At 45.4% G+C, this 24,235-nt stretch overlaps 1 protein-coding gene across 2 annotated transcripts in view; it reads right to left on the bottom strand.

Annotated features, from left to right (window-relative positions):
- The window catches only part of HLF (HLF transcription factor, PAR bZIP family member), a 52,137-nt gene extending 35,515 nt beyond the window's left edge, over positions 1–16,622 (bottom strand). The window contains exons 1-2 of one of the 2 annotated variants that reach the window (XM_039241186.1): positions 16,131–16,622; positions 13,669–14,004 (exon numbers count right to left, since the gene is read on the bottom strand). In XM_039241186.1, coding sequence (XP_039097117.1) covers positions 13,669–14,004; positions 16,131–16,245 — 451 coding nt within the window. In that variant the 5' untranslated portion in view covers positions 16,246–16,622. The remainder of the gene's footprint in view (positions 1–13,668; positions 14,005–16,130) is intronic. The other variant, XM_039241187.1, reaches the window with a different exon arrangement.
- Between the last annotated feature and the right edge of the window lie 7,613 nt (positions 16,623–24,235).

Raw genomic sequence — 24,235 nt, 5'->3', positions numbered from 1 at the left:
ACCCATGTTTTACAGGAAAGAAAACTGAGGCCTTGAGAAATTCAGTGACCAGGGACATGCAACCCAATCCTGACAGAGCCTCGATTTGGCAGACTTCGAATTCAGTGCTCCTTGTAAATGGCCTACCTTCAAATTGTTGCCACATGTTTTCTCCTCTTGCCACCTAAAAGCTAATGGAAATAAGAATGCTAACCCAATTTACACCTTATTTAAAAATTTTTTTTAAATGTTTTATTTATTTCTGAGAGAGGGAGAGAGACAGCATGAGCAGGGGAGGGTCAGAGAGAGAGGGAGACACAGAATCTGAAACGGGCTCCAGGCTCTGAGCTGGCAGTCAGCACAGAGCCCGACGCGGGGCTCGAACCCACGAACCATGAGATCATGAGCTGAGCCAAAGTCAGATGCTTAACTGACTGAGCCATCCAGGCGCTTCCCCCACCACCATTTACACTTTAATTTGAATTTAGTTTGGCCAATTTTCTAATTGGTTAACTTATGTTACATTTATAAATGAGAAGGACATAGATTATTCTCAACTTACAGATGAAGAAGTAAAACCCAGAGAGGTTGACCAGTTGCTTAAGACACTTAATAGCAGAGCTGGGACTAAAAATGTATAAATCTTCTCATGTAGCTAGAGAAGCATCATGAGGCTTTGCAAAGACTCAGCCCAACAACACAGAAATCTGGGAGTGAGAGTCCAAAAACTGAACTATAGTCTTTGTATTTATTTAACGATTACTTTTAGAAACTAATCTTTAAATACCAGATTCTCGCTCTGAATTAAAATTTACTGAGTGCTAACAATCCCAGGTCCGTTCACTGATTAGCCCATTTAATGTAATTTAACTCTCATGATAATCCTGTGATCGGCTGCCATGTTCCAGGTGAGGAAATGGGGAGGAGGGTGCTCATAATTTAAGTGACTTGCCCAAGGTATCATGGCTTCTCAGGAGACCTCAGACTCCAAATCCAATTTAGTTTAGTGCCTAAAGGGTCTAACCGCCATGTGCTCATGCTATTAGGACTGTGTTTCTTCGAATATCTTTATCAAAGCTTGTTATTTCTGCCTTGAAAATGATTTCATCCTAATCTCCATGGTTTTTGGCCACCGAGACATGCCCAAATTTATTTTTAAGCTGCCTGTAATCAGAGTGGAAGGGCTGATGAAGAAAAGAGAAGGCGAACTTTGGCGATGTAGCCACAATATTCAATCCTCTCGGGAGAGACTAAATTCCAGGAACCGACATCATTTCTAATATGAGTTGATCTCCTACAACCTCTTGCATTAAGTGCTTAGTGCCATCTCGGCTGTAACACATAATGGGTACTGCTATGATTTCATATGCATTTAGCTGATTTAAACTTAGGAGCATTGTGCCCACTCTTTTATGAAAGCTCAGAGATATTTCATTAGATGTAAAAATATGCTCAGGGAGCCTTAGCTGGAATCAAGAGGGAGAAATCTTGCTTAGTTTGATGTACTTTGTTAATCTTAAGACAGGACTGTTGTACCTTGAAAAGCTTTATCCTGCCACACCCGTGTGTACAGTACGCAATGTGCTATACCAAGATCCATGCCAACAGCTCCACATCTCTAATCTGGTTGAAAAACAAAGTCATATCAGGTTAATCCCAATTCTGAAATTAATCAACTTCGCATTGTCTCCTTTGTGTAAAAACTACTTTCACATTTTTCTCCACTTTCTCAATTTCTTCACACTCCTTTCCCTTTCAACAGAAGGGTCCATTTTTCCTATCTAGGGACCTCCCTGCCACTTTTCCATCTTGGAGGAAGAGTTAAGAAGGAAATCTCTAAGAGATTTACACTGGAGGTGGGGGAACGGAAGGCCAGGGAGAGAGCTACCCTTGGAGACCCATAATCCTGCCTCTCCCTACTGAAAAGCCCATCACCAACAACTAGGGGGGGCTTCTAGCTCTTCACTACATGGCCCAAAGGTATCACCAAAGATAAAAAAGAAGAAACCCAACTCACAAATCTTATAGCATGTTGGAAAGACCTGAGAGCCCCCAAAAGAAATGTGCATAAGTTCCACTTGTTCCTTTCTCCTCTCAAGCTCTTTTAGGCACAGGATCAGAGGATGGTGGGGGATGGAGATGAGACACACAGCCTGGCTGGTGGAGCATACATCTCTCAGCATAGCCACCCAAGAAAGCAGGTGATTACATGGTTACAGGATCACAACAGGGGTTTCCAGGTGGAATAGATCTTCCACAGAAGTCAATACACTCTGCCTCATCATTACCCTTTCTTCCCTACAATGACACCGGAGGTGGGGAACCATTTCCAGGCCATGGCTGCTGTAGCACAAGAGCCACTCCTACTTAAGTGTCCATAAGACGATGATGGAGGCAGAGGGAAAGAAAGAAGAGAAGACAGATCCAAGCAATGAAAGCTACCACTCAAGTGCTTTGCATGTATCACCTCATACTCCTCCAGGACTCCTCTGGTGCAGGTGTGATCTTCCCCCACTTACAGAGGAAACAACAAAGGCAGAAGAGTTACAGGGGCAAGATCTAAGCTCAGGCCAGTGGTTTAACCCCCACGTTATGCTGCCCTTTGATGTAGAGAGGGGAAAGCAAGAGGAAGTTGCTGCAACAGATAGATGATCATTTCATTAGTCCGACTCAAGAAGGAAAAATACCATCCTTGGGGACTGGTCTAGGACATCCCCTCTGTTGGTAGGTAAATGAACAAAAATCCTCTTTTGGTTCCATATACTTCCTGTATATGGAAATTTAAGTTTATGAATATAAAAGAAAAGTGTGGTAGAGCAAATGGGGGAGGGAGGCAGACAGAGAGAGAGAAACTGCAACAATTTGGTGGGAACATGGATTCACAAAGCCACAAATGTCCAAAGGACAGACATTCTCTTGCAGAATACACACTGTGATTATGAACATCAATTTATATACACACACAGGTAAGATCTTTAAAGGCTATTTTGTACTCAATTAAGTTAAATGTGCCTAAGATTATATTTGCATTAAGTAACCTACTGGGTGATATCTTTTTTTTTTTTTTTTGAGAGGTGGGGGTGAGGGCAGAGGGAGAGAGAGAATCTTAAGAGGCTCCACACCCAGCACAGAACCTGATGTGAGGCTTGATCTCACGGCCCTGTGATCACGACCTGAGCTGAAATCAACAGTCAGCCACTCAAGCGGCTGAGCCACCCAGGTGTCCCGATATCTTTTTTTATACAGATGGAAAAGATGTAAACTTCTGTTTAATCAATTAAAGATCAAGTGATTATAAAATGTGAATCAATGTGATGAGACTACCACGAAAGCTTAAGGGTAGAAACAGACTATAAATAAATTCAAATTGTTTCCCTTTACAACTAGTAGTGAAATTTCTTTCATCTTCAAACTTGTAAGGAATCCAGTAACTAAATGCCACTAGATGGTCTATTCTGTTTGAGTAAATTTCACTTACAATGCTAAAAAGACTTATTTTTTGATATGGATGTATATATTATTTTACAAAATCATCCAGGTAGTTACTGGCCATTTGAAATAAACATACATTAGATTCTACCTGGAAAAAATGACCCCCACCTCCCCTAGAAAAGTGTATTAATATAAAGAAATCAATGGTAATGAAATAAATTCTGTGAAACTCTTATTAAGTCAGTTCTATAAATTTATCCTCAGAAAGTCTGTCTATCATGGCTTCATTTCTCTATTTACACACATTATACTATCACTCTTTTCCCTCCAAGTCTTTCAGTGGCCTTTGGTCTCTTAAAAGCAATATTATTTTGACTGAATCTAAGATCCTCATCCTATTTTTAAACTTTTCTCTAGTAAAAGCCTCCATAATCTTCTTAGTGATACTAACTAACGAAGCCCAGCCCACAGCATAATGAATCCATTCTAAGGTGAACTAAGTCTTCTAAGGCTCAAAGCAGATGGAGTTTAACCGTTTGCCACTCTCCATATCTTGGGGCATTGAGATCTCTGATTTTGAGTAATCTGATTACTGCATATCTAGATGATCTTGTTCATCTGGTTTATAGCATGGATTCCCATTGGTCCCGGGGGGATCCTTCCCCAAACAAACCTTCCCTTTTCCCATTCAATTCAATTCATCAGGCATTTATTGTGCATGAATGGACAGCCTCGCTTAACTCTTTCCATTAAGTGCAGAAGCAATTCTAGAGCACTAATGAGACTCTCCTTTTCTGTTCTGCTGTCCGGGCCTGGATTCCATAGCAAAGACATCAAATCAGATGGTTAAACCCAGAGCTAATTAGAAAAGAAAGCATTGCTCTTCCCCACTCAAGGAGTTTTCTGCCAAAGCACTTATTTTTGCTGATCCATTTATGCAATCCCACTTTCTAAGAGAACATTTTGTCACAGATGATTTAGTGTTGTAGCTCCCTGGAGCATCTTTCTGTAGCATGCACTCATTGTTTTTAGGAATCTACGGTCTCCCAGGCAAGATTTGAGAGGGAAAGAGGTTTAATTAGCCACAAGCCATCTCTCATTATAAGACCCCAAATTCCAAAGCATTCTCCCCGAAATTATTAATGACAAAAAATCCCAGATTAAACTTCTAAAACCAAAACTTCTCTGAACCTTGAGGGACAGGGGAACTGTGTGATTTTTCAGGAAAGAAAGTGAGACTGGATACCCCTTATGAACTGGATGGGCAGGAAGCTGAGACAGTGATGGTATTTGTTAAACTCAAAAGAGAAGGAAAACAAACACTTTAGGAATTTCCACCTTCAGTCATGGAGTGTGTGTCCATTAGAAACCAACCTAACAGAAACAAGAACTGTATGGTTTTCCCCCAACAGACACTCAGTTCTGCCAACAGTCCTGTAATTGTCTACTGTACAATTTGTAGCTGAAGGTGAAATAGCACAGATTGACTCTTTTTCTTTCTTTCTTCTTTCTTTCTTTCTTTCTTTTTCTTTCTCTCTCTCTCTTTCTTTCTTTTTTTCCTTCCTTCCTTCTCTTTTTTTTTTTTTTTTAAGTGAACTGGTTTGGATGAGAGTATCTCCTCCAGCTTGCTGTAATCTTGGCTTGAGACCAGAGCATGCTTCAGGGGTATTTGGGGAAGTCACGCATGTACTATTTGGTGTCCCCATCCCATCCCTCAAACCCTGTCCCTGTAACACACCCAAAGTCCCTTTTCTCTCTCCCTCTCTCTCTCCCCCTTCCTCTCTCTCTCTCTCTCACTCACTCACACACACACACACACACCCCGTATCCACCGTACTTAAGCATGATATGCAATTAATTCCGGTTTCAGGGAAGAAGGAAGCCACAACTACAAGGTCAGGACTCAAGAATGCAAAACTGTAATAATGATTCCTTTGTCTCTCAGGAATAAAATTAATAAGCTGGCCAGAAACTTAGCTAAGTATTTTTAGCTCAATATTACTGCTGCAGGTAATCCTTATAACCAAGTACTATTTGTGTTACTGAGGCATCAATGTCTTCTTTCTTTTTCTCACATGTATATATATACACACACATAACAGCAGCAGCAGCAACAAAACACTCAGAAGTCAGTTCAATACACTTGTTTGCAAACCTAGTAAGCTTACAACATAGAGGTATTTAAAAGTGATGAGTATTAATGGGTTGGGTTTATTATAATCTATTTTTCTACTCCTGTGAGACCAGCCCTGCTTTTTGACTTTTAAATTCTGAACCATTCAAATCCCTCAAACTATTTTCTTGCCAAAGAGTGTTTCCCCCAATCACTAAAATCATAAAGCCCAAAATGATGGGCTTTATAAGTGAAATCTAAACCCTTTGTTTTTGAATTACTTTCCCTAGATCATTAGAACATTGTGTTTAGAAAAGCTGTTTGATGTTCAAGGGAGAGTATTTATTTTCAAAATAATAATAATAAGGAAGTCCCGGTTTGCCAGAGGAAACTATTGTGGAGTATCTAAAAATGTTTCAAATCCAACCTTGAACCCAAGTGGAAATGTCCACATGCCACTTCCCTCCTCGCAAACCTTCAATGGCTCCCCACTGCCTCCTGGATCAAGTTCAAGCTCCATAGCCCAGCACTCCCAACGCTACCAGCTTGCCCTGGCACCTGTCCCTCTAGACCCCTCCGCCCTACTCCTTCATATGAATTTCCTGCACCAGCCAAACTGTATCTATACCTTGTTCCCTAACCCCCCCCCCCCCCCCCCCCCCCCCCCCCCCCCCCCCCCCCCCCCCCCCCCCCCCCCCCCCCCCCCCCCCCCCCCCCCCCCCCCCCCCCCCCCNCCCCCCCCCCCCCCCCCCCCCCCCCCCCCCCCCCCCCCCCCCCCCCCCCCCCCCCCCCCCCCCCCCCCCCCCCCCCCCCCCCCCCCCCCCGCAGACGTTCCTGCCTCTCCCACTCTGCGCACGGGCTGCCCACTCACCACTCTGGCTCTCCACAGCTCCCATTCCCAGGCCCAACACAGGCTACAACTCTTCCAAGAAGACGTGCCTCACGCGCTCTTGCCCCAGGCGCTGGCTGCTTCCTGTGAGGTCTGTCCCTTCAGTGTCTGTCCTGCTACCTTATTTATTTTTAAATACTTTACTCACTTTCCTGATTACTCTTCCCTCTCCTCTTTTCAGTAGATACTGGAGTCCTCTCTGTCCCCATCATTTGGCACCAAGGACATGCAATGCTGTCCTGTCACTCATCCTTTTACCTAACAGTTCTATCTTCCCTACGAAACTGCCATCTCTTCGAGGCCAGAGCCAAGTGGTACCCTTGACTGTCTTCCCCGGGGTACACCGCAAAGTGAAAGCTGACGCTATTTCTGGGGACCATCCACACTGCTCCTAAAAATTCCTCTGTTGTTCCCTAACCTTCAAATCCGAGAAAAGGGGAAAGTAACAGAACTGACTCATGGTTAAGGCTAGCCTACCATGTGCCAGCTGTCATGGTGGGCCCTCCTGCACATTAGCTTTAGAAAGCTCACCTAAGCCCAACAAAGATGCTACTCTACAGATGAGAAAATGAAGGCGAAGAAGGAGTAAGGATTTATTCAGTATGGGACCATTTGGGGGCAAGAGGAAATATTACTCTGGAATGCTTATGCAAAGTATTGCCTGTAAGCAGGGGGAGGAACTAGACCTCTCTCCTCCTCCAGCACCATAATATGCCTTACGGTTTCTTTACCCCTGAGGTCATTATATTGTCTTCAAGTATAATTACTTAATGCCTGTTATTAAAAATTCAAGAGTAACATCAATTGATTGATTTTACTAGCAAATGTGTCAGGAACTTCTTTGAACTGCATTTTGTTTGTTTCAGTTTTCACCTCAGGAGCAAGGAGGAATGCACACAGGTTATAGTTTAGCTACCCCAGGTTACCTAAAACTCAGAGGCTAAACAGGGTAAGCAAGACTCGGCAGAAAAGCAGAGGACAAATTCAAATGCCTTGACCACAGGCCTTAATGGGCCAGGAAAAGCAGCGTACAGACTTGTTTGGAGACCAATGCTAGGTCCTCCTACGAGAAAGGAGATCAGATGGTAATGAGAATGCAACACATAGCAGCTGTTATTGAGCACTTACTGTGTGCAAAGCACTGTGCCAAGTACTCTACTTGCATCAGCTCACAAGACCTTCCATGGTCCCATGAGGCCAATCCCAAAATTATTTCAAAGTTCCAGATGGGAAATCAGAAGCAGATCATTTCAACGACCTGCCTGAGACCATGAACAAGCAGGAAGTCAGGATTCACACACGGGTTTGTTTGTTTATTGGATCTTAAAGCTCTAAAACATTGCTATGCGGCCTATAGAGAGTGGTCTCCAACATTGAGCATTCTGATGGACGCCGTGAAAGGTATGCTGGTGAGCACCTAGGGCTCAAGGAAATTTAAGTTTATTCCAAAACAATGGTTAGTGGCTTCAGGTCAAGATATTTGCTGGGATAATATCAACTATAATACATGAACAGTATTCTCAACCATTTCCATTACAGAATCCAATGCAGACCTTATATCTCCCTGTCCCTCTCATGGTTATTTTTCCCCATTTTTTTTTTTAAATCTTACTACTTCCCCTCCTACTTTCCCTCTTCCCTCCATATTCACTGCTGACACATTAAAAAAAAAAAAAATGGCTCCTGGGTAAGAGTGATTAGTGCCGTTGTAGGAGAGGGTTCCGGAGAAACCTAATAAATTACCGCTGTCTTTTCATCCTCCAGCTTTCTACATCAGGATGCTATTGACGCCTTTCTTTTCCCACCTTCCCTACCCCTCTCCTTCTCCTCTACCTAGTTCTGTCTTCATATTGCTATTTTTCTAGTCTGGTAGGCACAGTGCTCAACTGGGAAGACTCTGCGCCAAGCCCCTTGGCAGGAGCTGGCCTACCGGAATCCTGCCCGCCACAGCGGTGCAGAGAAGACAGGGCCGCGTGGCAGACAGGCGGGAGAGAGGGCCGAGTCTGGGGTCTGGCCACGGTGCTGGACCGAGCAGGTTTCTCTGGCATATGAGCTGCCCTACAGAGCTCAGCTTTCTCCTGCCAGGGTCGGGATTACAATTTCTTGCTGGCACTTGCTGTAGTTCGCCTGGGAGAAGAAGGAAGGGTTGGGGGGTGGGGTGGGGACAGAAGCAAGCCAGCACACCACCCAGGGTTGGGCAAGCTCGACGGGGCACAGCCACGTGCCTGAAGCACACGGTCATGCAGGCAGGCGGCCAGGGTTGCCAGGGTTCGCACAAGAGCTGGGGGGATGGGGGGGAGAGGTGGCGCTGGGCACCGAGTGAGTGGCTGTTTCCATACTAGCAGACCGGGAGCTGCTAACCCAGAAGCGATGCTGCTGGGCTAACACCAGGAAGTCACTTGTCCTAACCCAGAATGAAGGAGAAAAGTCAAGCAGGCTATACAGAATAAGGATTGGGCATGCTGGGGGAAAAAAAAAAAATGCATGTCCTATTTTTGCAGAGAAGGGGATTGGATGAAACAAATCCCTAAATGGAGAATGGGGGTTGGGAATCCAGGGGAGTTCTTTCTGGGCTCCCATGCCACTGATATCAAAACAACAGCTCCGGGCTCTGAGTATTCATGCGCCATACACGGTGCCAAATTCAGTGAGGTGTTACCTCATTTCACCCTGCAAAAATCCATGGGAGGGGGACTATCACCTCCATTCCATTGACACATAAACTGAGGCTTAAAGAGGTTGGGAAATTGATACTATGTTGCATAGCAGGCCAATGTGGGTCCAGGATGGGAACCCAAGCCCCCCGAGGTCCAGGGCTTATGCTCTGAACCACCACCCTGCTTTCCATACCTATCTGAAAATACCTCTTGCCAGGAGACTAGAACACCATCCTGGGAATGTCACAACAGGTCAAAGCCAGGAGAACAGGGCAAGCCTGTCCTCTACAGGGTGTGGTAGGGAAGATAAACTCTAACAAGAAACAGAAAAAAAGTCTGCCTGCCTCCAGAAGAAAGCTGAACTCTCTCCCCTTGGTGATGTCCTTGATCCCAATGAACACAAAACACTTCCAAAGTACTTGAGGCGCAGCGCATGGCAACTATCAGTCATGATGCTCCCAACCTACGGACCTACCAATGTGCTGGATGGGAAAACATAGAACCGAGTGCACTTACAGGGAGGGAGAAACTGAAACTTCTCATGACGTTGAGAAAAGCAAGAGAATCCTGTTGCCTGGGCAGGACTTCCCATAATCCCAGAACCGCCAGCACAGAACTCCCCTTGGTCATTACCCACATCCCAGGGCCAGCATGTTCCTTCTGCACCAAAACCTTGCCGCAAAGGAAGGTCAGCAGACAGAACACAAATTCCATCCTGCAAAGGTGTGATGGAATTCTCCCCAATCTCCCCACTCTTTTTGTACCACCCACTTACGCCCTGCTCCTCCTACACACTGCCACATAGGAGGGTTTTCACTTCCCTCTGTCACCAGCCTTCATCATGACCCGGGCTCTGTGCTCGGAACTAGAAAGACAGCCTTCTTAATTCTCGGCCGAATATGGGTCTAACAGTGGCAGGACACCCCCAAGCTATTCAAAGAAAAACCACCAGAGGAAACGATTTCAAATCTGGTTTTACAAGCATGTGATTTAAAAATAACTCTGCCTTTGTCTGCTACAGATGACTTTCCCTAAAGGGACTGCTGTCCTTAAAGCAATCGCTCAATTCTCTGGGCAAACAGATTCTTATTTTTCCAGTAACCAGCACATACCTCTAGGATTGCACTCCTGGTACCATCTCTGATAGCATCTGAAAGGCAAACAGCAAAGCAGGCAGGATGACTCCTGTCGGCTCGGCTGACCTGGGACCAGACCATCTGGGATGCTGCCCTTCAGATGACAGAGGAGACCATGCAGGTGGCTACAGCATCCAGCAACCACCACTCTGCCTTCATCAAGATGTCAACGCAGAAAGCTCAGCCATCACCCCATAGCCACAGGAGTGGCTGATTCCCGAGTTACTTCTTCAAGGAAAACTGTATTTCTTTGGATACTTGATTTACTCTTTGATCAGACAGTAGACAGAGGAATAAGGATGGGTGCACAAAGCAGGAAAGGGAGTTGGGGGGCAGTCATGGTAAATAGTAAGAGAATTTATAAGTACGCTCACCTTGCCTAGAAATGCATTAGTTGTCAGCTCATGGCTTAATTTCCTTTCAACCAGACAGGTGGGCTGACACAATGCTACTGAGCATAACTCAAAAGATGCGTGTTGAGCAAATACAGAAAGCAAGTGTCCAATAAAACTGCTTTGCAATTACCTCCTGATTCGCTGCATGTCATAGTTTTATCAACTAACAGTGTAGAACTATGCCCTTATTAACACAGTATTTCTCCTTGGCAATCTAATGCCACCTGACCTTCTCAAAAGTTTTGCCAGATGGCCTTACAGGAGGCAAAAAGCATCCGTGTGTGTATGTGTGTGTGTGCACGTGTGTGTGTGCGCGTGCATGTGACACAGGGTCCTGAGTTATGCCCAGGATAACTACGTCAATTTGCTCTCCAAATTGAAAGTTCTCAGCAGGGGTGATTCTGCCCCCAGGGGACATGTAGCAGTGACTGGAGGGGGCGAGGGTGTGACTGGCATCTAAGGGATGGGAGCCACGGATGCTATGCAACATCCAACAACGCACAGGACGCTGGCCCATGGCAAAGACTTACCTGAAGCCTCACCAGTGGCAAGGTTGGGAAATCTTGGTCTAGACTGAAATGGTACAATTCCCAGAATGCTCAAGGCTACATCTGTGCTCTTCCCTTCTGAGGACTCCCTTTCCTCAAGATCCACGTGGCATATCTACTCTGGTCACCACTGTGATCACACGGAACAAACAAGAGCTGTCTTCCTTTTTAGTTTCGTTGGTGATATACCATCCATCAAGTCCACATCCCCTTAGATTTTTATTTTGCATATAATCTTTATAATGACCAACACTGTACAAGTTGTTACAGCAGAGTATCATTGTCTCTGTACTTAGTATTTGAAGAAGACCTTTAGCTTTTTTTCCCTTCTTGTTAGGAGTATTACTAAGTTTCCATTTCAAAAAAAGAAGATTATTTTGAAGTATGTTTCTGTTACCAACCCCTCCCCCAAAAAACAAAAACAAACAAACAACAACAACAACTTTCAAATAAAGAGCTTATTTCTAGATTCCAGTTCCCTCTTGGATCCTCATACCTTTCCCATCATCTGATGAAATGATTTCTGTGGAAACTCAGGAGCCCTTTGTTATGGATTGCAAATCTGATTCGGGCATCCCAAGTTTTCGAGTCACTGATTAATTACTGATTCTAACAAGCTCTGACAAATGACTTTTAAGGGAAGCCTCCAAATTTCAAACCTTAATTCTTGATTGTCAGTGAGAACCAAGATGTGGGGACCCAATGTTTTCATGCCTTTGGGGAAAAAAATACAGTATTTCTAACATGGCACACATCTTGTATTTGCCAGGAGGTGGAGAAATACTTGTCAATTGAGTATAAGTGTTAAGGTTGGAATAACTTTTGGCCAAAATCTCTTGATATTTGTCTCCAGAATAGAGGAGGGTTATAAACCTTCCTAAGTACCTTAAGGAGCAATTTCAGAAGGCAGAATTGAAATCAATGATAAAAGTTGACACAGATAATAACAATGACAACTGTCAGTAGTCATTTGATCATTTATACATATTATATATAATTCTCACAATAACCCAATCAAGTAAAAATTATATCCTTCAAAGGAAAGGGAAACGGAAGCGCCCGGAGAGGTTACATCACTTTCTAAAGCTACAAAGTAGTTAAATCTCATTCTACAGAGCAGAGTGACTGAGATACAAGGCACCTTCCCACTGTGGCTCCAGCCCCTTCTCCTTGGTTTAAATGGTTATTTCACTGATTATCTGTTCCTGGAAAGAAACAAAAACCATGGCACTGTCCATTCCAAGGAACAAGGGCTTGGGGTCACATCAAGGAATGTGTTCCCAAGCTTCTGCAAGCTCTTGGGGTGTTCAGTAGTTAAAAACTTAATTCCATTCCAGCCAGCGGCCTTGAGTTATCATTCAAAGTAGGTTTCGGAGCAGGGGGCCCGCACAGAAAGATGTTAACTCCAATACTAATATTTCAAGACAGGGGTGTTTTCTTCCTCCTTCGCATCATTTCCTTCCATTTTAATCTCGCTCTGCATGTCACAGAAATTCTATGCGAGGCTGAGGACACAGAGTTCAGGAATGATCTCAAGCACAAATCCCCCATTGTCCTGCTTTCTGTCTTCCCCTGCAGCAAAGGCCCTCAGCTCCGTGACCTTCCTGCCAATTTATCTGGCTGACTCTTTGTTCCTGGTTACCTGTGCACGTGAAATAGTCTTTCTTCCTGTTCATTTTGCACTACAGAGCACTAACAGCATGAGGCCACGGCTGAGCCGCCCCAAACCGTGTCTTTATCTGAGCATCGAGCTATGGGTTTTGAAGTCCTAGACATTTTGGGTGATGTTTCTGTGTAATATTTCGACACCATTTACAGCCAACCTTGTGGGCTTTGATAGACATGTAGTAAGTATGATGAACAGGTGAAAATGAAAAATACCCGTAAGAACAATTTCGTTTACAGGAATAATGGAGTTCTGGCCCCGAGGAAGGCTAAGCCACACTTACAGTGAGAGGTGCTTTTAGACTCAATTTCTCAGTCAGTGAGAACACAAGAGGAAAAAGATGAAAAAGCGGTCAGCCCCCCCACCCCTAACTCACATTTTTCCCCCTTCACGTGAGAGAGAAATGAACATAGGTGAACCACAGCCTCAGAGAGAGTCTACCCACGTTGTTCAGCAAGGTGCATACCGTGTATTGGGGAAAGAGGGTGAGGGGCAGGAGAGGAGGTAGATGGGTACCTACAGTATCCAAACCATTAACTGTAGTCTGGTGTTTCTTAAACTGTAGCCGGTGGGATCAACTGCAACAGAATTGCCTAGGTTCAAAGTGCATATTCTTATGCCCTCGCCCCAGAGCTGAAAAACCAGGATTTCTAAGGACAGGTCCATAGAATCAGCATTTAGCTGACTCTCCCAGAGACACAGATAGATGCTCGCTGCTGTGGGTGGAATACAAGAGTCCCCTTTCAGAGCCAGCCAAGGTCTCCCTGACCGTGAGGATACTTCTGCTATCCCCATCCCGCTCCTCCCCTGCACCCTCTTGCCCATGTGAAGGGAGAATCTTTTTAGAATTTACCTGGTCTGATGGGGCTCTGCATACAGTTTGGGGACGGGATGCCAGGGTGAAGGGCTGCAGAGGCCCGACTGCTGAGGTCCATGACGGAGGGGGCAGCGGAGGAAGCCGGCTGCAGCCCGGGAGGGTGAGGGCTGTGGTCATGTTGAGACGGGCTGGGGGGAATGCCATTTTCCGACAAAAACTCCTCCAGGTCCATGTATTCCAACTGGAAAGTATCTCCGTCATAGGGAAGGGTTTTGTCCCATAAGGTGGGTCCCAAGAACGCCGACTGGGGGACCGTCGGGCTATTACTCTCATCATCCAGCTTCTTTTCCTTGTCTTTATCTTTACTAAATGCTGCAGAAAAGGGGGAAAGTTGGACTTAACAAAGGGGGAAAAAAACCAAACGTGGCTTTTTTTGTTTAATCACCCGTCCTGGCCTCTGCTACGAAACACCACCTTCACTCCTCACAAACCCCAGGGAGCTTCTCTGGTTGCTGGCTTTTGTGGATCTAGAGTTAAAAGTTCAGACAGGACATGGATCTCTGCCTGTTTTTCAACATCTTCCTATTTACTTTGGAAAGCAAGCACTAGTCCTTGGGACAGGGCTACAGACTGATCTAGGATATAAACAAGGGAACACAGTTTTCAGTACATTATTGGAGGAGACAAATAATTCAGATCTACAGTGGCAAAGAAACACCGGCAGTTACATACAATTGCTATGATTTTTAACAAAACAGCCAATAACCAGGCATGATTTCCCTTCCAGGAAATTCATTACAGTAACAATATGAGGTCATTCAGACTTAGCCAGTGAGCTAGGGATTCTAATGTCGGCAAAGCAGGGACTCTACACCCTCCCTTGAAACTATGCATTGAACACCTACTATATACCTGATTCTTTCCATAGATTATCTCCAAAAATCTCACTATAAACGTCCAAATTGAATCGCTGTTATCCCCTTTTATAACGAAGAAATAAAGGCTCTGAGACTTGAAGGAACTTGACCAATGCCTCACATTGGCAGAGGAGAAGACAGAACTTTCCAAGCCCACATATGTTTGCTTTTAAAGCTGCTGGGGCACCTTGCATTTTACAGGAAAGAGGGGTTTTTTTTTTTTAAGTGTTTTCTTCCTCCTCTTCCCCAAAGGCTTAAATATGATTCAATTCACAAAAATTATACATGTATGCAATCTGTCAAAAAGCACAGCTATTGGAAAGCTCATTACATACCTATGAGGGAGGTATGTCCTACCTGAAGCACCGTTCACCCCTGGACGTCTTTAAACAGTGCTCTGGGTTTTGCCCATTCTAGTACTCAGGCGCGGGTGGAATCTGGGATCAGGGAATCTGGCTTCTGAGTTTCTTCCTCAGAGAAACACAGCCTCCGCTGCCATCCATTCTAATCCTCCAGTCTCATCCATCTCTTGAGACTCTGACTTAAAACACCCACAGATGCAAAAGACTGCAGGCAGCACCTTCCTCCCAAGTGCTACTCCTTAAAGGAGAGTTAAGAGGGAAGCTATGTTTTGCAGACGTCGAACCAAACCCCTCAACTCTTGCAATGCAACAGGTTGCCCCCCGCTAGGAGAGAAGATGCGAGTACTCCCAAGCTCTTTGTAGCCAAATGATCTTTCAAGACTTTTACACTATAAGCCGCACCGTTTGCCTTTGCTACCGTGGTATCGAAGGCATGAAACCGCATCAGCCCAACTGACAAACCCTGGCGGCACCCGCTCGGTTTGGCGCCTCCTCGCCCGACCCCTCCTCTCCCGCTCCAGCCAAGGTTGCCCTGCGGAGGTTTGGGACTTACCAAGAAAGGGCTCAAGCCAGAGGAGGCTCCTGCGCGGTTACACGTGAGCCTGCTCCGCTCTCCCCTCCCACCGGGAAAAGTGCACGGGGAAAGTGTCAGCGCTGGAGGCGTGCACAGCTTCCCGCCCCCCCCCCCGGCCCCAGCCCCCACCCCTCTTTTTGAATTACCCTTCGCTGGGAAAACACGCGTCTCAGCTCACACCTCGCAAGTTCCTGACGCTAACACAGAAACAGCAGCACGATCCCGGGGCACGCTGCGAGACCACCCCCCAGCAATAGAAGCAGACCCTCTGGTTTCTCCTCCCCAGACCGGGCAGCTCGGCCCTTACGCAGGCGCTTTCACTCTGCGCGCGGGTGACCCTCAATCTGGGGAACACTGACCTGTCAAGTTATTACTCCCACCTGCGCCGCAGGACGGGACCCAGGGAGCTTGGGTCGGTCCCAGCGCGATTTTAAACGTTGTTCAGCCACGGGATCCCCCCCTTTGGGGGGGAAGAGAGGGGGTGATGGTGAGCTCCTCAAATTTCATCAAAGCAGGGATAGATAGGGTGCCAGGGGACAGGGAGGGAGGGGATGGATGCTTCAGCAGGGTTGCCCGGCCCAGGAAGGGGACCCCAGGGAGCGTCGTTTCTTCCCAGAGCGGGGCAGCCAGGAAGGCAGCGCTCACCGTCTTCGTGATGAAGGGGGAGCTTCAGCGGGTTCTCCAACAAGGACCTGAGCACGCCGTAGGGAGGCGGAATAAAGGTGGGATTCAGGGGGAGCGGTCGGGACATTTTCTCCATCGCGATGCACTCAAATGTTTTTCTTTAAAAAAAAAAAAAACAACACCCAACCGCCCCCCAAAATGTTGCTGAGCTTTTTCCTCCGTCCTTTGCCAAGAGTTCTCCCTTTCAAGGCGGTGGAGACAAGAAAAAAAAAATTACTTATATCTTTATAAATACATCTGCATAAGAAAATAAAAACAAAAAACTTTCGGGTTCCCAGGGCAGACGATCCCCGGAGAGCGCGCCAAGTGCCCGCAGGCTCCTCGGCGACGTGCAGGATGCTCTCACCTGCCTCGAACCCCTCGTCCTGCAAAATATTCAAAATTGCGAAAAAGAAAGAAAAAATATGCAGATGGCTGCAGAAGGGGGGAAGGCACCGCGCCGGCCGGGCCCCCACGCGCCAGCACCCGAGGCTGGGCGCCGTCCCGCCCCACCCCCCACCCCGCGCCGGCGGCCGCTGCTCCCCCGCGCTCCGCGGGCCCGCAGCGCCGGTTCAGCGCATCCGGCGGCCCATGTGCCGCGGCCCTGACAAGAGTGACGTCAGGGCCCGCACCGCGCGCCGATAGGCGTGCAGGGGCGGGGCCCCGCGCGGCCCCGCCCACCTGCCCCGCCCGCCCCGCCCGCCCCGGAGCCACGTGTTTAGCGTCGTCGCGCGCGCGGATTTTCCAGGACCATGCAGAGCTGGGCGGCAGTCAAGAGACAGGTGCCAGATCCCTGCATCACCCACCTGGGCTAAGAACCTAACTTTTCCAGGTTAGGAAGAAAAATGAGGAATTTCTTTCCGTAGTTTTCAACCTGGGAACAACCTGGAAAGTTAAACACACACACACACACACACACACACACACACACACACAGCCAGATGTCCAGGCTGCATCCCAGATCAATTAAATCAGACCTCTGGGCTGACATCCAGGCATCATTAGATTTTAGAGTTCCCCAGGGTGGTTCCAATGAGCAGCAGGTTTAGGAATGACTGGTTTAGATCAAATGGAAGGTAAATACTCTTTTAAATATTTCTCCTGGCCAAAGCAAGCTTATTTCTCCTGGCCACAGCCAAGCTTAGCACCCTCTTTCCTGCCCTGTTTCCCAAACTAGTGAAAAATAATTACGTGCTAGAAGTTCTAATGAGATATAAAAAGTAAAGGAAAAGGGGGGGTGCAATGTCAAGGGTTTCCCATGCTGTCAGGAGGGCATTCTAAGGATACCCTCGCTTGGGATTGAGTGAAGGCAGAGGAGAGACGCACATTCACTGATGGGATTTCAGGAATATATGCTGTGGGAGAGTACAGGACTGTGTCTTGATCAAATTACAAGGTTGCATAGTAATTAAAATAATTTTGTAAAGTATTCTTTTAAGAAGGGTCTCGGTCTTCACTGTCAGAGCAGAGGCCTCAGCAACTGGCTCTGCGGGTTGGGGGCTGCGAAGCTCGCGGTCGCTGCAGCGCTGTGCGTGTGTGTAGCGCGTGGCGCCTTCTCTCCCCGTGGGGTGGACGCCGGCGTCAGGCCTGCAGAGCTCCAGGAAGGTAGGCAGGGTCCTCCCCTCCCTTCCTATAACTCCTGACTAAAATCAAGGTACCATCATCTGGGAAAGAAGGGTCTGCAGGAAGGTGTAGGCACAAATTAAAGAAAATGTTCTTTTGGGGTGCCTGGGTGACTCAGTCAGTTAAGAATTTGACTTCTGCTGAGGTCATGATCTCACCGTTGGTGAGTTCCAGCCCCACATCAGGCTCTGTGCTATTAGCTCGGAGCCTGGAGCCTTCTTCGGATTCTGTGTCTCTCTCTAACCCTCCCCTGCTCATGCTCTGTCTGTCTGTCTCAAAAATAAATAAACATTTAAACAGGGAAGAGCTCGCTTGGGATTCTCTCTCTCTCTTTGTCCCTCTCCAACTCATGCTCACTCTCCCTCCCTCTCTCTCTCTCAAAATAAATGAATAAAATTTAGAAAATAAAATTCTAAGAAAGCAGTAACATTCTGAGAAAGCATGGTGATCTTTCAAATTTTAGCCAAATTCTGAAAACATCAGACTTTTAGCTAATGCCAAAAGTACCAACTGTGTGCCAGAACCATGCCAGGATTGGGGAGGAAAAGATGGGTAAGACATAATTCTAATGTAACAGGTTATGGCCTGGCATATGCAAACATTATAATATAGTCTTAAAAGAGCAAAAGTGGGTAGATGAAGGTGGCATGGGTACTTATATTAGGAGAGGGATTCCAGAGAAGATATCTGAACTGGGCATAGAGCTAAAGGTCTTTCCTGAACTTCCCAAATCCCTCAACTCCATTATAGAGTTGTTCACAAAAGAAAGGACTCTTCCACTATCCTTCAGAGAGGAAAAGATTATTTCCCTGCCTTCATTCCCCTACCTCTCTGTAAACCCATTCATTAACTAGGATAGCTGAGAGCATCATCTCAGAATGGTTAGAAACAAATTATAGACTGCAGGTGCTCAAAAAGATAACAGTCCACTAGCATTCCTCAGCACATCCAAGATGTGCTACCTGCTCATAGTTCCCTGCACTTTCTCACTTTCCCATGAAACTCTCATCCATTCAAGTAATCTGGTTTCCCAGAGTGATCTTTTCCTTACCATTGGAGACAGGCTAACATTGTGGCTTGAAAATTACATTTCTAATTGCAAATGGGTACACTAGCATCCTGGTTGTTCAGCCAGTCTTTTGGGAATTTGGTTCTTTTCTTTATAATTTTCTTTTTTTTTTTTAAATTTTCTTTATTTTGAGAGCAAGAAAGAGAGAGAGTGCAAGTGGGGGATGGGCAGAGAGAGCAGGAGAAAGAGAATCCCAAGCAAGCTCAGTGCTGCCATTACAGAGCCTGATGCAGGGCTCGAACTCACAAAGCTGTGAGATCAGGACCTGAGAAGAAACCAAGAGTCCAATGCTCAACGGACTGAGCCACCCAGGGGCCCCTTTGGGAATCTGGTTCTTATAATTCAGTTCCCCTGATCAGCTCTGCACATAGGCCACATTGAAGACCAGCCCCTTAGACCAGGTGGAGGATGCACAGTATTTGTATAATGTAATCAGGGATGGGAATAGGAAAAAAGGAAACTCCAGAAGAGAATGGCATGGAGGAAGATATTGCAAAAGGACACTGACAGCCACAGATTGTGAAAATGTTTTCATTCCTCTTGGACAAACAAAGTGGAATTGCTATAACATGAGGTAGAGATATGTCTTACTTTATTTTTTAATGTTCATTAATTTTTGAGAGAGAGAGTGAGAGAGAGAGAGAGAGAGAGAGAGAATCTTAAGGAGGCTCCACGCTCAGTATGGAGCCCAACATAGGGCTGCACCCCATAACCCTGGGATCATGACCTGAGCTGAAATCAAGAATCGGACATTCAATCAACTGAGCCACCCACGTGCCCTGAGGTATATTTTAATTTATAAGAAACTGCCAAGCAGTTTTGTTCTCTGCATTAGGTCAATTATCCTGTATCACCAGCAGCAGTTGAGGGTTCAGGTTGCTCTGGATTCCCACCAACATTTGGTGGTGTCAGTTTCTTAAAATTTTAGTCATCTTTCGTGGGTGGATAGTGATGTCTCATTGTGCTTTGAACTTGAATTTTCCTGATGACAAATGATGTTAACCACTTTTTCATGTGCTTATTAGTCATTGTAGACCTCCCTTTGCAAAATGTCTATTCAGGCTCCTGGCCCATTTTAAAATTGGGGTGTTTCTCTTGTTTTTACTGAATTTTAGGAGTTCTTTATATATTTTGGATACAAGTTCCCTTGCCAGATATATGTGTTGTGAAGATTTGCTTCTAATCTGTGGCTTGCCCATTAATGTTTTCACATTGTCTTTCCATGAGCAGAGTTTTGATGAAGTTCAATTTGCTGATTTTTTTTTAATGATTATTCTTTTTGTGAACTAAGACACTTTGACCACCTAGAGTCTTGGAGAGATTTTCCTCTAGGAATTTTATAGTTTAAAGTTTTTTCACGTAGGTCTATGCCCCATCTCAAATTCATTTTGTATATGGTGTTGAGGTAGGGTTTGAAGTTCTTTCTCTGTTTGTCTCATGGGGGCTCCCAATTGTGCTAACAGCATTTATTTAAAAGACATTCACACCCTCCCTGCCTTGAATTGATGTGATGAATTTATATGACCATATATTTGTGGAAAGTCAAAACCTTTGACTTCAAGGGACAAAACATTCAAAGGCAGAATAAATGTTATTTGTAAGTTTTCCTAGGCTCTGATTGCTATCAACCAACAGAACAAAGTTCATCAAAGTTCATGGCTAACATGAATGATTTGCTTTCAGTGGCTCATTTGGTTTGTTACAAGACCTTCTACAAAGTTGTCTACATTAACTTAAATAAAAGCCTGGAGGCAGAAGTAATGGCCAAGTTGCTGTTTATGTACATGAACAAATATTCATCTCTTGGATGCTTTTGGTTACCAGTATCAATATTCCAATGCTTTAAAAAAAAAAAAAAGCCAAAATTAACTCCTTTGTTGGAAAAAGCCAAACAAATAAATATTATAAAAAGACCACTTGACAAGTCAGTGGAACACTCTTCAATTGTCTCTTCAAGGAGACAAGATCATAGAGGTTCCTGAGGTGTAAAACTGTTCCAAAAATAAGAATGACCATAGAAGAAAGGATTCTTAGAATCAACTTCTTAAAAGATGCCAGCACAGCCTGACTCTGCTCTGAAGCTCTGGAAATCAGCCTTCTGCCCAGCCAGTGGTTTCCACCTGTCCAGTCATTTCAGGATTTTGAGTAGTGAGGTTGGGCAAGGAAGCCTTTGTCGAAGCGCAGTTGGGTGCAGCTGTGAGGCAGCCATCTCGGCCCCAGCTCTGCAGGTCTGCAGAAAGAGCTTTGCGGCGTGAGCAGTGGCTGTGTTTCAGATTCCCAAAGGGTGTGAAACCTTGCTGAGTATACAATGCCTGCCACTGTACCCTACAGGGGACTGGGAGCATGGGGTGGATAGAGCCTAACTCTGTGGTTATGAAGGGCTTTATACACCAATGAGCCAAACCTCTAGGTGAACCTGTTTATCTTGTTGCCAGAAAGGGCACTTTGTCTAGGGAATTAATTCAGAAGTGAAAGGCATCACATGGGAGTTCAGCTGGGTACACCTACCCCAGGCATCCTTCTCCTTCCTGAAACCTCTAACCCAGCTAAGACACTGAAAAGGAAAAATCGTATTTCATTAGCTTAATTCCTGTAGACCCTCAAATCTATTTGCTTGACACAGGAACATGCAAACCTGAAACAAAAAGACATGTGTTGGGAATGCTAAGCTCTCCTCCAAAGGATGGCTCAGGTAAAGGACCATGGCTAGGCTGTCCTACCCCTTCTCTGAGTCTTGTGGTGCTCTAGTAAGTCTGAGTGGGAAAGACTAAGGCAGGTAGAAGAGGCAGTAAGCCAAGGGAGTACCTTGCCTTGATTCTGTTTAAAAATCAGAGGCTTTATGTAAGTGTGATAAAAAGGTAGGAGAAGGAAAACAGTGTAGAAGAGAAAGAAAGAAAAGAATATATGTGGCAAAAGGAGAGGAAAAAAAAATCAATGCAGTGCATTGGAGTGAAATGGTTTGGGGCCAAACATATTTGGTATTTACTACTACTCCTACTAAAATAATAATACCAACAACATGAAGAAAGGAAGGCACATTTATTGTGTGCTTAACTGTGTTCTGACACAGCATTAAACACTTTTTTTTAATGTTTTTTTTTTTTTATTTCTAGGAGAGAGAGAGAGAGAGACAGCGTGAGCAGAGGAGGGTGAGAGAGAGAGGGAGTCACAGACTGAAACAGGCTCCAGGCTCTGAGCTGGCAGTCAGCACAGAGCCCGACGCGGGGCTCGAACCCACGAACCGCGAGATCATGACCTAAGCGAAAGTCGGACGCTTAACCGACTAAGCCACCCAGGCGCCCCGCATTAAACACTTTTAATAGATTTTCTCATTTATTACTCACAAGAGTGGTATAGGGTATGTTAGCATTATTATCCCCATTTTACAGATGAGGATGGTCAGGGCCAGAGAAATTAGTGCCATGCTATGGTCCTACAGGTACCGAATACATGGAGAAGCTATGAGTCAAAAACAGCTTTGCTGAACTCCAGAGCTTGTGCTCTTAACCTTGATACAGTGAGTGCATGGCAAACATCCATCCAATAAACCCACTGGGCTTCCAAACAGTTCAAATTCTGACTCTGTCCTGTAACCTTGGATCGCCTCTCTGAGCTCAGCTTTGTTTGTGTGAAATATAAACTAATGCCCGTGTTTCCCAGCTCACAGAGTTATGAGGAAGACTAAATGAGATCACGCATCTGGAGATGCTTGGTAAATTGAGAAGGGCTAACCAAATGTGAGGACTTGTTAATTGGGGCATATTTGCATTTTCTGGAGATGCTCCTATCTGTGAGTCTGCATAGCTGTTGGGTCTGTGATCTCCGGCCCTACTTTCCATACAAACACATGTGTTTTTTCTTCTCCCCTTTTTGTCCCTCTCACCAGGGCAGCCACCTTCTACTGCACCCAGGATCCAAAGACAAATGAACTTCAAATTTAGTGGGAAAACAAATTCAGCAATAACAAATTCTAAATAGCCCCTCAGCCAGAGTAGGGAAGGCATGCCCATTTCCTTCATCTTCCCAAGGGGTGAGAGGAATAGAAATGTGCTGACAAATGGAAATTATTTCCAATGTAGTAAGTATAGCTGAAGTTGGAAACAGTTGAGCTATAGAGGCATGGAATCACCATGGCTCAGAATTTAGTCTTTAATTTGCTCAGGATCCAGGGTTGATCAACTTTAGCAAAACCGATTTACGTCAACTACACTCTAAAATATAATTTTCAAGCTACATATTAGGCTCTTTAGGTGCTACAGAAATATAAGACTAGTTGCCCTGTTGTGATGAATTTCTCATTAGGCTAATCTGGCGGAGAGGAAGACTACAAAAGTGCTAGGAGCATGCATGTGCTCATGGACAAGTAGAAGCATCCCGCAGATCTGCGGAGAACTTGAACAATGGCCTCTCCTCACGTAGGGATACAGGACCAGCTTGTCTCCATTCCTTGTGTCTTCATCCCAAGACAAAGGTAGACATTGTCATCATCCCATATTCAGACCTTGCATTGGGCAGAGTTTCACATGAGCCATCTCATTAAGTGATTGGCCAAAAAATGCCTATAAATGGGTGTCTTTGTTGGGACATTGGTTATTGGTCAATTACTAGAGGCCAAGGCAACTGGTTTCTCAGACATATGACACAAATCATATACAACCAGATTAATCTGGCATGGCTTTCCTTTAGAAAGAAGCTCTGGGCATGTCAGGTATGTTTGAACTTTAAGCAATACTTAAAAATTTGTCTCAGCTGGACTGTGTGTTCTCTGCCCTGTAAGGATACTCTCCTTGGGAGCTTTTTTGCTGAGCATGGAATCAGACTGAGGCAAGTGAGTCAGATGGCCTTAATGACATCAGGCAGTACCAGCCAGGTGTACAGAGCTTTGCTGTGATTTTTTTCTAATTGAGTGAGTGAATGTGGACATTTCCATCATGGCGACTCACAGCCAGTGTGAGAGGAGCAAGAGGAAGCATCCTGAAGGATCTACTCATTATATCTCATAGGCATCACATCTGCTGGCATTTGCAAGGTGCTAGAGTGGCATTCCTACTCTTTGGACTCTGCATTTACTAGGCCCCAGGCACACTATTCCTCATCTGTTAATGATTTGGGGGAGGGGGGGTGGTCAGACACAGAACATTAAGATTGGTGAGCTTTTTGTGGGTCTGCCTTCCTGAAACAATACCCCAGTCTCTTCCCCTCAATGCACAAAACATTAGTGCAGGGCTCTTCTGGGCCCAGTACTGTGCTGGATGCTGAAGATTAAAGCAAAGAAGTATGGAGTTTTTTGCCATCAAGTGGGGAAACAGCCACTTAATGAGATAGACACCTATCTCATTGTGATAGGTATAATTGATGGATAAAAAGGGAGTATGAACAGGGAAGTGATTAACTG

Source organism: Hyaena hyaena, unplaced genomic scaffold, assembly GCF_003009895.1.
Source record: "Hyaena hyaena isolate Hyena2069 unplaced genomic scaffold, ASM300989v1 scaffold_189, whole genome shotgun sequence".
Lineage (NCBI taxonomy): Eukaryota > Metazoa > Chordata > Mammalia > Carnivora > Hyaenidae > Hyaena > Hyaena hyaena.
Note: the sequence above shows the minus strand (reverse complement) of the source record. Positions and strands in the feature narration are given on the sequence as shown.